Consider the following 15,091-nt stretch of genomic DNA (forward strand, 5'->3'; position numbering starts at 1 on the left):
TACTATCAACTATCTAATAAATTATTATATTTGATTTTAAATACCTAGATACTGGTTTAGCATTTATTTGTTGATTCATACAAATAACTTATCTACTGCAGGCTGACAAAATCTTGGAATAAAGTATTCTATCATTCGAGTTTTTCAAGGCTGCTGTTGGCTTTGTTTACCCCATACTTATATGAATAAATAAAGACAGGGATAAAGACGTATGCATAGATGTCAACCATGTGAATGTTATAACTACTTCAACAAATCTGTTCTCTTATAATTTCAAAAAATACTTCTAGTCCTATTTAACATTATTGGTAATTGTATGGAAATTGCAAAATAATATTATTTACTTACTTATAAATATTTAAAGTTCGCTCGTGCAATTTAAACGGCTCAACGAATCAATCCGACGAATCGGGATATTGAGTGAATATAAACCGATCCACAATTTATTGGAAGCTGCGAGATTTCAAATCTCAAATTTATTGAATGACGGATTTACTTTATTAGAAATGACTGTTTAAATACCTGTTTTTTTAAGCTAGAATACCTTTTAATAATTTGGAGCTTTAGTGAAGGAACAGCTAAAGGAAGATGTTCACGGAGGCATAGGTTCATATCCTGCAGCGGCCATGTACCAATGACTCTTTTTTGAGTTAGATATGTAAATTAGTTTGGTTTGGTTTTTTGGTTAACAATCAATTGTAATTGATATCCCTTCCCTTGTACAACAAGGGAACAAAGGAAAACATCGTAGGAAACTTGCAAATTTATTGTTGTGAAAGTTTCTTAGGCTCCTGTGGTATTTATTAAAGTGTTTAGTCTTCTACAAATGGGAATATCAATGTGATTAAAAAATAAGTTTATATTCGAGATTCGCTGCTAAACTGCAAAAGAATTTGAATAACAAGTAATATAAAAGTTTTTCGAAAATAAGAATTCTTGGTTATAAGCATTAACATATTTATTTTCTCAACAGTTTCAAGCGGCGTTGCTGCAGAGGTGGTTACTGCCGCACTTTATGTGTCCCTTCTGCCCATTCGTACAAGCCCTCAGTGTCAACGTCAGCGTCTTCACGCTGACAGCCATCGCGGTGGATCGACATAGAGCGATTATTACCCCTCTGAGGTACTGTTATAATGTTTCTTGTAGAAAATATATCACTGTAGAATAGGACCACTAAAATTGTGTTCACGTGGATGTCGTAGAAGGCGAATAAGGGAAAACGTACACTATATACATACATCAAAATATTTGGGTTTTGGTTCCCCTGCAAAGGTTGCGGTCAGACGGGAATCGCTTCGAATAAAAAACTTACTTACACAAACCAGGATCATAGTCAAAACGTGCAATTCGGGTTAAATTAATATTTAAAGTCAGGAGGTAGAAGAAGGAAATTATTGAACGCACACTTTTGTCAGACATATTTAGATGCCGTCATCTTACACGAAACATTTGGAAATAAAAAAAAAACATTCTAGTCAGTCTATTTTTTATTATTAATAAAAAAAACAGAGAAATAATATTAACATAAGAATTAAATCCCGGAGCCTTGGAAGAAGTTATCCAAATTTCGAAAAAAATGGTAATCTGTTGGAGCAAGGTCCAGGGAGTGCGGTGGAAGTCTTAGACATTCCAATTGAAGCTCCTTTAATATGGTAGCCGTTTGTTGTGCAGTGTGTGGTCTAGCGCTGTCGTGAAACAGCAGTGGCGTGGAGCGATTGACCAGCCTCAGGTTGTTTAGCAGCTAGTTTTTTCATCATAATTTGCAATTGCTGACAATAAACGTCTGCCGTAATCGTCTGGCCAGATTTTAGAAAACTATAATTAACGACACCAGCACTAGTCCACCAAACACTTACAAGAATCTTTTATTGGGTCAATTATCAGTCCAGCCATTGTGGTTAGCGACTTTTCATCACATGTTATGATTTGATTTAAATACCCTTCATTATTGTACCGGTTAAGTAATTAAACGAAGCAGTCAACACGCGTTTGCCGGTTTGCTTTACTCAATTTGTGAGGTGCCCACCTTTCAAGTTTCTTAATCTTCCCAATCTGCTTCAAGTGGATTAAAATAGTTTTATCACTATCACCGAACGATAGTGAACCGAACGAGACGTAGTGAACAGAACGTAGAGACGTCAGTCCCTTGAGAGAGGGTTTCAGTTCCCTGAGACGAGAAGCGAAACTTTTACATTAAAACGACTCTTTTTGATACCAGAAAATTTTAATTCTCCGCTGCACCACGCGGCATTTCTATTCGTATGTGTTTAGTGTGTAACTGACCTTAAGAATTCCAATCTCAAATAATGAGAATCTCTTTAGTCGGAGTTCCGCTTGCGATATATTAACGAGTAAAATAGTCTATATAGGTATGTATAGTCTAGTCTTAAAAACTTGAGAATTACTATTATGTATAAATTTGTATAAAAATGGCAAGCGATGATATCATAACCACTTTCAACATTTGCATAGCAGGTTATTACTAGATATTAAATTAGTAAAGTAAATCTTATCCATATAAGAATCATAATAAGATACGTTATTCAAAATATGACAAAGGCAAACTATGAATATAATGTTATTTGAAGAATAATAATCCTCATTTTTCATAAATCTAACAACTTGTTCCAAAGTATCAATCTTCTGTTTATTTCTTTACTGAACCATGATTTTCTTAACCTTATTCCACCACCTGCTTATCTAGATTCGGCGCAATATGTCTTATCTTATTCCGCCTTAAGCTTGCTTCCACACGGTATTTACATCTAGCCCCTATTACCTTTATATCTTTCGGAACGCAGCCTATTCATCTTTTTTTTTTTTGATCTTTCTATTTGTAAAGTATAGATACATAATAAAATTTAAAATTCTTTTTGTTAAAGGATATAATGTTATCTTTATATTATGATAGCGAATAGGACTACTTCATGTTTTAATATTACATTTTAACGGCAAATTTTGAGCTTTGACATCAATGCTAAAGAAACAATTCATTATATTCATAATGAAGATTTTTTAAAAGCTTTTTTAAATAAAGAAAATTTCCTAAGCATATCAACTGTGCAGCTAAGCAAATGTTGTATTATGCTTTCAATCTATTATGAGTAGATTGATTGCGAACGAAAATAATTTTAATTAGAATTGATGAGTTGTTTGAAACGATAATTTAACCAAACATTAAAATTAAGTTTATTTTAGTCCTCAACACATTAAAAACCATTCAGCTAACGAATAAGTTCACTGCTAAATTTAATTACTTCCTGATACGTAAGAGGCAGATCTTCAAACAATCTTATTATGCCCGTCCGTTGTTATATTCGTCTGTTTCCGGTACTAATAAACCATGATGGGCAAAGTGACCGTAAACCTTCAAATACGAATCGGACCAGATTACGTCGGAGTGAAATAATTGCCTTGTAATTAAAGTTTTAAGCCCTCTTCGACGATATTTTGGACTAACAACTGTTGAATTGCCCAGTTCGAACATTTACGCTGGAGGCAATATCGTTAAAGTTAAAACCTTAAAAATCTATAAATAGTCTTGGGATGGTCGTTGAATTATCGGCTTTACTAGAAAAGATTTTGAAATAATATTTATATCTGATGAGCAGCAATATTTGAACTTAAGCAACAAAAGTGTTAGCACTATTTAGAAATGTTTTAAACTCATAATAAAATTATTTTTTCCCATTGGAATCTACAAAAAGAAAATCGTCCTCTGCGAGTCCTTTCATCGTTAAAACTGTTAGTGCAGTGCTTTTGACTAAACGTTGGAAGTTGGAAATTATGTCTTCAGTCACTTTTCCTTTAAACATATTATATAAATTCTATGCACAGCATTTGTGGATCTGCCATTAGCACTCAGCTTCAAAGTACAATAGATTGTCGTCATTGTTAGTGTTCCAAAGAGATTTTAGTATAAAACAGTTTTCCACTCAATAAACCCCGCACAATACTGGCATCAATAACTGCCAATTTCTCGGGATAAAACTCGCAATATCACGACAACTATTTTGTCCCGAATTGCGAATAAAAAGCTACATTGTTGGCATTCTGGGTTTATTTATTTTTGGCAAGTTACAAAATTCTTATACGAAAATAGGTCGTTGTTTGCTAATTATATATACCTAGGTAAAGATTTCTATAACTAAGACTTTCTATAACTAAGACCATTTACTAACTTAATAACTTTAGAAAGAGTTAGTGTTATTTAACTCTGCCAAAATATTAGTAATATAATTTTAGGTACCTACTCATAGAAATCGAAATAATATGCTCAAATATATCTATGGTCATACTGTACTGTACTTTTTTAAACCCATTTGGAAGTAATTTTAAGTTACAGATTAAACGTAACAAAAATGCACGATTGGTGGGAGCTGGGTACAGAATAAGGGGGTTAGGGAGGCTCCTTTGATGATTGTGATGAATAAATTGATCGGATTTACTTGTACAATGGAAATAAATAAATGTAACATTTTGTTTTGTTTTCTTTGTTTTTCTATTTCTTTTGTTTTATCGAGGTCTGTCGTCCTTTTGAAAATGGTAAAAAATTTCAAACAGATGATTGTTCTTTTTATACAAGAATTCGTAGTATTCTACTTATTGATAGGTATTCTATTCACGTATCTTACCAATTCTTATTGTACATGCGTAAATTTAAGTATGTTTGACACTCGCTCGTGCAAAAACTACTGAACAGATTCAAATTAAAACTTTTGTAGGATGCCATATACCATGCATCTGAAATAAATAAATAGTCTACAATTTTCAGACGCACGCACGCAAATTTTCAAAGTTGGGAAACTACATTTGTGTTTTTAGATAACTTTGTTATAACACGACAAACAGTTTCCTATGATTTCTCTCGTGAATTGACTTTTGTAACATCTCACAAAACCAGTAAGGAATGCTCAACTTAAGGATGACAGTCGAAATTCCTGGGAATCATACATTCAAGCAATTTACTAAAAGGGTTTACATGTTGTAGCGGCTGTCATGCGTCCAACATACCGACTTTGCTCTCATTTCCCTCGTGCGATGTTTACATAGGCACAATATGGATATGACATTTATATATAATTCTTTTTTGGTCCATTAAATATCTTTCAAGAAAAAAATATTTTCTTTTAACAGTGTATTTTTGATTGCATTCTCTGTTACGCCTTGAAAAATGAGAGCTGAGTGTAGGTATTTAAATGCACTTTGTGTGCCGAGATAAAAAAAAATTACGCCTGCTTTGAATTTATTTCAAGTAGTGTCTAGAAGACATACCCTTTTCTTACCATCGTGTAAGAAGATAGTCATTGCTAAAAAAAAATAGAATTCCTCGGTAAGTCACTTTAGATGTAACATTATTGAAATTTATAAGCTAGTGCAAAACTACGGCGCGAGTTTCTGAGAAGCGTCAACTATAAAAACATATTGAACCAGCAAACGACTACTGCTTTGAGGAAAATACCGGCGCAACCTACCGTTCAATCACGAAAATCCGCAACCTAATTTCCACTGGATTTCGTTAGCAGATTTAATTTGAGAAAACGATCAAGTTGATTTACGAGCGAGAATTTACTGACCTTATTTTTGGAGTATGAACGAATAAATTCTCACAATCTTTCTTCGTTTAATCCAACTTTTAATTTGTTTATTTATCAATTTGTTACTCAATCTTTTAGTCAGAGCCAACTAAAATTATCCATTCATAAGCTGTACCATGCCTACACCGAAATAATCTGTTGCCTTCCCTAGAATTTTGAATTTTACTCACAGAAAAGGTCTGTTTCCAACAAACTGGGAATGAGTGTTAGCTATCCTAATAAAAGTCCAGACTCAAGAATCTAATAAGCACTTGTAAATAGGAAATTTTAAATCGGCGTAAAAAGGGTCTTCCGTAGAAAGTGAAAAAGTTATACACTTTAGAAAAAGCATGTCGCATAAAGAATTTATAAATACGCTTAGTCATTACATTTAAATTGTAGTACCCTCAGGAGAGAAAAATAATTGAAATGTAATGAATAAGCGTATTTATAAATTCTTTATGCGACATGCTTTTTCTAAAGTGTATAACTTTTTCACTTTCTACGGAAGACCCTTTTTACGCCGATTTAAAATTTCCTATTTACGAGTATATAGCCATGCACATATTGCAGACATATGTAGGAATTAATACTCGTGACTGTCCATCTGCAATGATCATGATCATTTATAAATAAAATCAAACGATATTGCATCGTAACCAGGCTATTTAAAAGCCGTAAAGTTCGTAAACCTCAAGCTATAAAACGCTGTTTGTTCAAACATTCATAAATTTTATTTTGTTTCAGCGCACACACGTCCAAACGCATAGCGAAGGTGATTATAGTTTTTATTTGGCTACTGGCTCTGTCTTTGGCAGCGCCTATGGCCATGTCTTGGGAAGTCATAATGGAAGATGAGCTAGATCCTAGTAAGTATCTCATATAATTATTTATGGAATAACTATAAAGAAAAGCTGCAATGAATGACAGAGTCGTAAAACAAAATATGGCCTCCTTGGCATTAAACATTTTTATCCTAATCATATCATATAATATCATACCAAAGAAAAACTGATAAGAATTAGTTTAATGGATATTCTATTTACATGTACTAGGCTGTGTACATTTTATCAATACGGCGTGTTACTCGTACATTAACAATACCGTGTATAAATTGAAGCTTTCTTTGAAATAAAAAATAAAAGAAAAGCAGTATTTTCTGTTTAACACAAAATATGTATTTCTATCAAAAATAACAAAAATTAATAGTACTAAAATTGAGATAATTAAATTTAACTTAAGTTCACCATTGTCAATTAATTAAACGCAAACTGTTAGAATTGCTGATATTAAATGGAATTGCTCACATATTTTGATCAAATTGTAAAAAAGAGATTTAAAACGTTTAAAAACGTAACTTGCGTAGATATGTTTTGCATAGTACGCAAATTAAACACACCTCTTCTTTGTTATTATTTCCCCACTCACACAGAAATACATCAGCACAGTTCACATTAAAACGAGATTCCGTTCCTTTGCTTCAAGTTTAGATCTAATAAAATACGATTTATCTATCAAAAGGTGTTTGTTCCCAAAACACGTCATTTTAACATCGTTCATTTTGAACCTCTATAATGGTATCGTCGCAATAAAAAGTTATTACGCGGTCATTGCATATTGTCGTGACTGAAGATACTTACTCTGTTTCATGGTGACGAATTTAAGTATCGCTTATATTCAAATGGTCAATGACATCAAATTTTTAGGGTTCCATACTCTAAGAGTACAACGAATCATTGCGGGAATGACGGGTTCTCACACATACACACAGTCAGTGTTGTAATATTGTTTTAATGGTAATTAAATAGATTTCGAATCTAATCAAAACCTAACACAATTTTCAAGGACTAGAATTTAATTAACTAATGTGATTAATATGTAAGACTTTTAGATTTATATTAATTAAAAATATTTGCTTTACAAAGTTTTTGTTTCAGTTACAAATCAAATTTATAAGAAGCCATTTTGTGCTCCTAGCGAGTTCGGCTCGCATTCCTTAGCAATCTATAGACTGCTTTTGTACATATTTCAGGTAAGCATAGATTAGTCATAAAATATATAACTTAATACCTAAGTAAACGCTTTAAGTATGTAAAACTACAGTTTCCAAATCTAAACTTCACTATTTCTCTTCTTGAAACTTGCAACTAAATATCAGAGTACTTTAATATGTTTATGTTTGCAGTATGTGATCCCGCTTTGCGTGATAACATTTGCATACGCACACATGGCGATGAAGCTATGGGGTGCGCGTGCACCGGGTAACGCACTCGAAGCGAGAGATGCAAATCATATGAAAAACAAAAAAAAGGTAATAAAATATTCTAATTACTTGCAATATTGTTTACTTACTTAGATTCCTGGATTACAATTATTATTATTTTTCTCCTTCATATCCCGTTCTGTGGAAATATCTTATCTTAGTGCTCCCGCTTGACTTTCCAAGTAATATCTGTACCAAAATTCAGTACGTCGAATAGTTTCGGTTGACATTTATCTGTCAGTTACTTGGCAATGAAAGAATTTTATTAAATTGATTAATGACTAAGGGATAGACTTATGAACTAGGGATTCCTCTTGTAAGCGATGGGCTAGCAACCTGTAAGTATTTGAATTGCCTCATAAAGCCATAAAGCTAAAAGTGGCCTTACAGTGTTTTTGAGACTGTTGCTGGCTCTGTCTACCCCGCAAAATATTTAGATGTGACTATATGTATGTATGTAATAACTGTTTGATTTGATTTTTATTTTATTGTTCGTATTTTAAACAATATAATGAAATAACTGTACAGTACTTAAAACCCACTTATCCCAAGTCGCCTGGGAAAAGGCTCTTGAAAAAATAACGTCCGTTTGTAGTAGCAGAAATTTCGTATATTTTCTAAGAGAATGTAGTTAAAGGCTTTTTCTTTGGATCCGAATAATATCTACTGCATTCAGAAACTCCCAGCATTCTATTGAAAATTAAATACAAATATTTATTTTTAAATCTCGTACAACGTTCATATTTTGCGAACAAAGGAAATCTGGTTACATTGTTTCAAATTATTTACTTTGTAATCTTTAAAGCTTAAAACTGATTTTTCTTTTCTTTTCTGAATTATATATATATCTTATCATATATTTATAGCATTGTTTTTTTATTTAATAAGAAAAATATGTATATTTAATATAATTCAAACACATGTGCTAAATATGAATGCTAAAGAAGAATCTTTGACATATAGGAGACTATAGTATTTCTATAGTATCTAATGAATCATACACAAACACATTAATTCATTATTAGAGAAATTGCAAATTGCTGTGTTTTTTCATTTCACGAGTAAATTATCTTCAGCTTGCACCGTCGTTATGAAAAGACGTCACTAAGCCATAAACTTTATGCTTGGCAAATGAAAAATGGCAATAGCAAATGAAATGCTTCCCTGAACGCGCCCTAGTTGTGATTGCTAATGGATCTTTTATTTTCGTACAGGTGATAAAAATGTTGGTGCTGGTAGTCGCGCTCTTTGCTCTGTGCTGGCTCCCGCTTCAGAGCTATATGCTATTGCAGTCGTTTTTCCCTTCGATAAACGAGTAAGTATTTTATGTTAGAAATATTATTACAAAATTACTCTGCTTTGTCCGTAATGCCAGCATGCTTTATGTTATGCTAAAAGGGATCGTGGCAATCGAAAGAATATGGTTTTTGCCTACCCATTCGGGAAAGGGGCGTGATTTAAATATGTCTTTGTACATTATATGTATGTCGTATAATAAAGAAACAAATACTAGTCAGAAGAAGAGAGTCTTGAAGAATCTCAAGTTTATAATATTTTTTTAACTAAAAATAAATTTTAAGCATGGGTTCACACAAACTTGATGTTCTTGATACACGTACTCGTATACAAATGCCCATGTTCGTCAAATTATCTTATTGTGGTGTTGGAAAATTTTATTACTCGTCTACTTATCATGTAAATTACACCTAGACGCGTTACATTTACACTGATTGTTCTTGAAATTAATATTATAATGAGAGATAGAAGGCTAGCTAGTAGTCGGCTAATTATGTATTTAAATTTGAAATTGCAGACAATGTTAAAGCTTAAGTAATTTTTTTATAAATTTGTATCCAGTTAACTACTACAAGTTCACAAAATGTTACAAAAATTGGATATTTTATTTTTCTTTGAATAAATCTTGTTCATCCATTAGATGATGTCCAACGGGAAATTGACATTAATTACGATTCTAGTCAAAATATTTTCAAACTTGGAATTTTTATAATATTTCATCATTAAAATATTGACAAGTGAAATGTGTTGTTTGCTTTTCACGAGTTTGTTATTTGTTGGGAATTTATTTCCATTTCTGAATTTGTACGATTCACTGAATTTAGTTAATGTAACGATTAAGTACATATTTACTCAGTCGTTTTCATATTTAATCGAAAATCATTTAAATTAATGAAGTTCGAATAATTATTTTGAAGCATTCACTTTTGGTACTAGTGACTCGTATTTTCATGAGTCTTAACAAAGTTCAAGAAAAGTGATATTTTAATTTCTTTCCTAGTCAAAAGTTTATAGTATCCTTTTACCTGAGAAATTTCCCGGGGAAATGGTTTTTTATTAAATAAATAAATAATAATAAATAACGTTTATTTGCTCTTCACAAAAATGTTATTGCAAGCTAACTTTAAAAATCCTTAAATACTAAAATAAAATTTACCTGAAATACCAAGTAATCGGCAACCGAAACGGGTAAAAAATATCTACACATAGGTACTGTACTAAGAACTGAATACGCCTCTTTTGCGGGGGGTAGGCACAGACTAAGTACATTTTACCTGTAGCCACAAAGCTTGCATAATTATTTTACTTAATCCACATAGACTAGTATGTTTAAATAAGAGTACGCTTGGCTTGACCTTTTACCATTTTTTTTTTGTTTTTTGTAAATATCCATTCTTAACAAATAAAGGATTTTTGTAGTTAGCTTTCAATCAAATAGCATTTCCCCGGGAAATTTCTCAGACGTTTGCCTTTAAGCCTATTTTTCTAATAATTCAAATAATATTCTATAGAGATTTCATTCTATTCTGCCAGAATTCACAGGCCAATTGAAAACTGAGAACATAAAATTTTATTTTACGAGAAAACATTGTTTAATTTTTATTTTCTGGAATTTTATCCCATTAATTCTAAGACATCGTTCCTCTTGCAGGTACAGATACATCAACGTGTTATTTTTCTGCTTCGACTGGTTGGCGATGAGCAATTCTTGCTATAATCCATTTATCTACGCCATTTACAATGTAAGTGAATAAGTCACAAAGTCAACTCGAAAGGTTTTAGTTTGTACCATTTACAGCACAAGTAATACTAACTTATGTTGATAGAATTCGGAATAAAATAAAAATACAGATTTGGTAAGTATTGGTGAACATAACGTCGCAACTTAAGATTTGTTGTGATAAAAAAAGTTTTTATATTCACCTCTATTTTGAGATTTGTGTGGTAGTTCAAGAGTGAATTGTACATATTAATAAAATCTATCTTGGGTTGTAATAAATAATGGGTGAAAGATTTCATTCCTTTGTCTCCGTCGTTTTGTTGACTTGACAGAGTGCTGGTGATTATGGAGTATTTTTCACAGTTTTCCTGCAGATGGTAGCCGCTTTCTTCCAATCACTCTCTAATATGTAGTCTATGGCTGATTTTTAATACATAAAATTTAACGCTACAGGTTTGATTAGTTTTATTTTTAATAAATATTTTATGAATAAGACAGTGATTGTAGAAAACGCGAAAATTTTATTGAATAAGCATTCATATACCTTTTGGTGTCGTCTTTAAGATACCTACTGGTAATGTCATTGGATAGCGAATGTTTTTTAGAAATTTAATAAAATAATACTTAAAATACTAAATTCTATGGAAACAATTTGGATATGCGGATTCTTCGAAATTGTGTCTTGAAACTTAGTGAGTTCATTCATTAATTTTCAAGGCAAAGCGAAGAATCCGCATATTTGCATACTCATATCGACTTGCCTTCGGGCACATTCTGAGTAGCAATGTATTTCTTTTCAAGTCAGGTTTAATATCATGATCTCATTAGTTCTACGTATTAAAATTACGATACAATTCATTAAAAAATTATCGTGTGATGGTTTTTTGTACAAAACTGTAAACTGCTTGCTTGCATCAACTAATATTAAGATTAATATATACCTATGACATTTCTCTGATTTATTTGAAACCAATAGGTAACATATAAAATTCCTGTAACACCTAAAACCAACTCTAATTATCTTTGACACGACATTTAAAATAAAGTTTGGCATTTCCAAAGTTAATTTGCTTTTGTTTCGGTTTGATTAATACAAAAACAATTCTAATTTGAACAATATGATAGGCAAAGTTATGAAGTACTCCAATAACAATATTTCATACTCGTTTGGAAGCGAAGAATAAATATAAAATGTGGCAGTTAATTTTCGTTCTGCGAAGATCGCAAAAATACTCGTATGATCATGTATCTGCGGTTGCGTGTCTTGTCAAAATATGCGAAGGGCTGACAACCTGTCACTAGAAATTACATTACATTTAAAATACTAGCGAAAAAGCGCAGTTTTATAGGGGCTCCTGAGATTTTATAAGCCGCTATAAATAGGTACTTCTCATATATTTTTTGTAGGTACTTATACCTATTCATTTTAGTTAGGGCGACCTCAAACTAAGTTTGTAATAAATATCTAGATTCCGAGACCAGTTGAAACAATAGTAAATAATTAATAATAAAAGAGAATAACTCACATTTACTAACAAACATTCAGCGACACTTTAAGTAAAGTATAGTAATGGGGGATCAAAACGTTTTCCTTAACAATGAATATTTTAAAACGTTATTCAATCTCAGTATTGTCGAACACACACATCATTTAATTGTACTTAAATTACGCAGACCTTAAATATATTCTTCAAAACGATATCTACGCAGAAAAAGGAAAATGTCAAGATACTACCTACCCATACTCGTACAACACTCGATTTAGATTGGATGCCGAGCTTCCTTTGATTGATTGCTTCTATATTGTCAAAGAATTGGAATTCTCGCATAAAACAAACATAACTCACAAAAGTTGGTGTGCCTGACGTTACATTAACTATGTGGCTGTATTGTCTTCAAGTTGTGCTAAGACAATAAATAATATCAACACAATTTTGACATTAAATAATGACTTTAATGGAACTAATGATTTCTGTATTTAATTTAATTTTTATTAAATAAGTGTGCGGTCTATTTGGACCTTGCTATTCTAGATGAACGTAACTGAGAGAAGAATTATTGATATAAGACTCCTATGGATTGAACCTCATACGAACAAAGTGCTTCGTTTAGTTTTTCTGTTAATCAATTATTATTTTACACATTTCATATTTACCAAACAAAAGAAATCAATTTCTTTCTAAAGTTAAGTATTTTTTAATTACTATTCTAAATGTAATGAGAACAACTTTGTAACCCACTAATTAAGTATTACTAAAAATACTTCAATTTTAACGACAGAATTCAATTTGTTTGACTTTGTAGCCACAAATTATTTTCAATACTAAGTAATATTATGGTATGAGTTTTAAGTAATTATTAGCAATGCCGGAAAACTAGTGGAATCACGCGCCCATTCCTTGAAAAGTCCTCATAATCCCATTTTAGATATACCTTTGATGGTAATAACTTAATATTCATTTCATTTTCTTTTCTTTTTAATTATTATTACCCTATCCCGATCCAATCGTAAGATCCGACTAATTCCTTATGTTCCGATTTCTTTGAAACCCTTATCACTCATGGTGTTATAAAAATATGTGACCCTCGTAACCCCATTCGAACACCATGAGTTTTCAAGTGAATTCCTACGATTTATTTACCCCAAAGGACGAAAAAGTAGCCTTGACATGTGATCTGGAGATATACATTAACCCGAATCACCCGCATGATATAGAACAGATTGCTTCAATTCACTATTTCAGTCACGAACATTCGGTGAAATAGTTGGACAGCTAATTCCGGTGGCCTGAAATTAGGTTCGTAAAATCAATTGAAACAATTATTGACAATCACACATAATAAATAATGATTATCACTGCAAGCTTAGATAATATTTGTTATAATAATTATGTTTATCTGTGTTAAATACATTCGCAATAGTTATCATTTAGAATTAAGGACAGGTTGTAATTCCATTGTCTGAAATAAAAATCCCTTACACGTTTTTTTTATTTAATCATATTTAATGATGTGATATTTGTTACAGGAAAAGTTCAAAAAGGAATTCAAGCAGAGATTTACATTTGGGAAGAAGCCTAATAGATTTGCCAACGATAGCTATGAGGTAAGATGTCGGAACCGAGGCACACTAAATTGCTATGCAATATCTGTTTCATGCCTAACTTTCTTTATACAAAATAATTTCACTGTATTCATGATTACTTTTGATAACACAAACTACCGAAATTATTTAATACGAGATTTGGAGAAAACTTCCATTTTTAAATAATTTTAGCTCTTTCATTGTGCCGAAGTGAAGTATTTTATCCATTTCTATATTACTATACCTACTATAAATATCATGCCTATCTACTGTTTGATATTTTACGCACTTTTTTTTAAAGCTATAATTAAATTGTAATTGTTCACAAATTAAATATATACCATGTATGCTATACTATAAACGAAAAATATTTTTCACAGGATGGACAGTCCTACAGGACCAGGATACTATCATTTCGGTCAACAAATGACAGAAGCGTTTATTCGGCAAGAAAATCGATAAATATCGCCCTGGATGATACTTTGAAGCCTCCAGGAAGAAATCCTTGCCATTGTCTGAGAAGCCAAAGTAACTTGCAGGGCGGCAATGGTTTTAGACTTATGAAACCTGAAGTACAAACAGATCAGAACAACAGCTTTAGATCTAATGATAGTAAAAACAAAAGAAGACCAACAAAAAGAATATCAAATGATATGCCTATCGGTGATGAAAGGGTTAGTGAACTGTATATATTTCCTAATAGTAACATTGTAGAGTTTACAGACATATCTTACGATGACAAAGTGTAAATATAATTATAGAAAGAGAAATTCCATTACATTGTTATTATTTAGAGAACTGTCCATAGTTATTTATTTAATACTATAATTAAGAATAAATAACTAAATTAAGAATCTTTTGTATTGTTTCATTGATTCACCCTGAATGAATGAAAGCTGTAGGATGAAATAGAATTATTCACATTCAAATAAAATTTTACGTATTTATTTGACATGAGTAAAAATAATGAAAAAGGTAATTTGAAAACTAACACATAGAAAAAAAAGCAAATAAAAATGATCGTTATCCTTGCCGAATTTCACCCTAGCATAAAACTGTCGGGAACAATACTTGCATATCGGGAAAACTGCGACTATTGCATTTTTTGTCAAAAGAGCAGCGACATTATTTCAACACGCTGCTGGAAAAAG

At 31.7% G+C, this 15,091-nt stretch overlaps 1 protein-coding gene across 2 annotated transcripts in view; it reads left to right on the forward strand.

Moving 5' to 3' along the window:
• LOC106133943 (RYamide receptor) overlaps nt 1-14,798 on the forward strand; it is a 31,338-nt gene extending 16,540 nt beyond the window's left edge. The window contains exons 4-11 of one of the 2 annotated variants that reach the window (XM_013333846.2): nt 974-1,122; nt 6,324-6,445; nt 7,514-7,608; nt 7,762-7,887; nt 9,054-9,154; nt 10,787-10,877; nt 13,884-13,961; nt 14,321-14,798. In XM_013333846.2, coding sequence (XP_013189300.1) covers nt 974-1,122; nt 6,324-6,445; nt 7,514-7,608; nt 7,762-7,887; nt 9,054-9,154; nt 10,787-10,877; nt 13,884-13,961; nt 14,321-14,689 — 1,131 coding nt within the window. In that variant the 3' untranslated portion in view covers nt 14,690-14,798. Of the gene's footprint in view, nt 1-973; nt 1,123-6,323; nt 6,446-7,513; nt 7,609-7,761; nt 7,888-9,053; nt 9,155-10,786; nt 10,878-13,699; nt 13,801-13,883; nt 13,962-14,320 lie in introns of those variants that run through there. The other variant, XR_009656950.1, reaches the window with a different exon arrangement.
• The last annotated feature ends 293 nt before the right edge of the window (nt 14,799-15,091 follow it).

Source organism: Amyelois transitella, chromosome 7 (assembly GCF_032362555.1).
Source record: "Amyelois transitella isolate CPQ chromosome 7, ilAmyTran1.1, whole genome shotgun sequence".
Lineage (NCBI taxonomy): Eukaryota > Metazoa > Arthropoda > Insecta > Lepidoptera > Pyralidae > Amyelois > Amyelois transitella.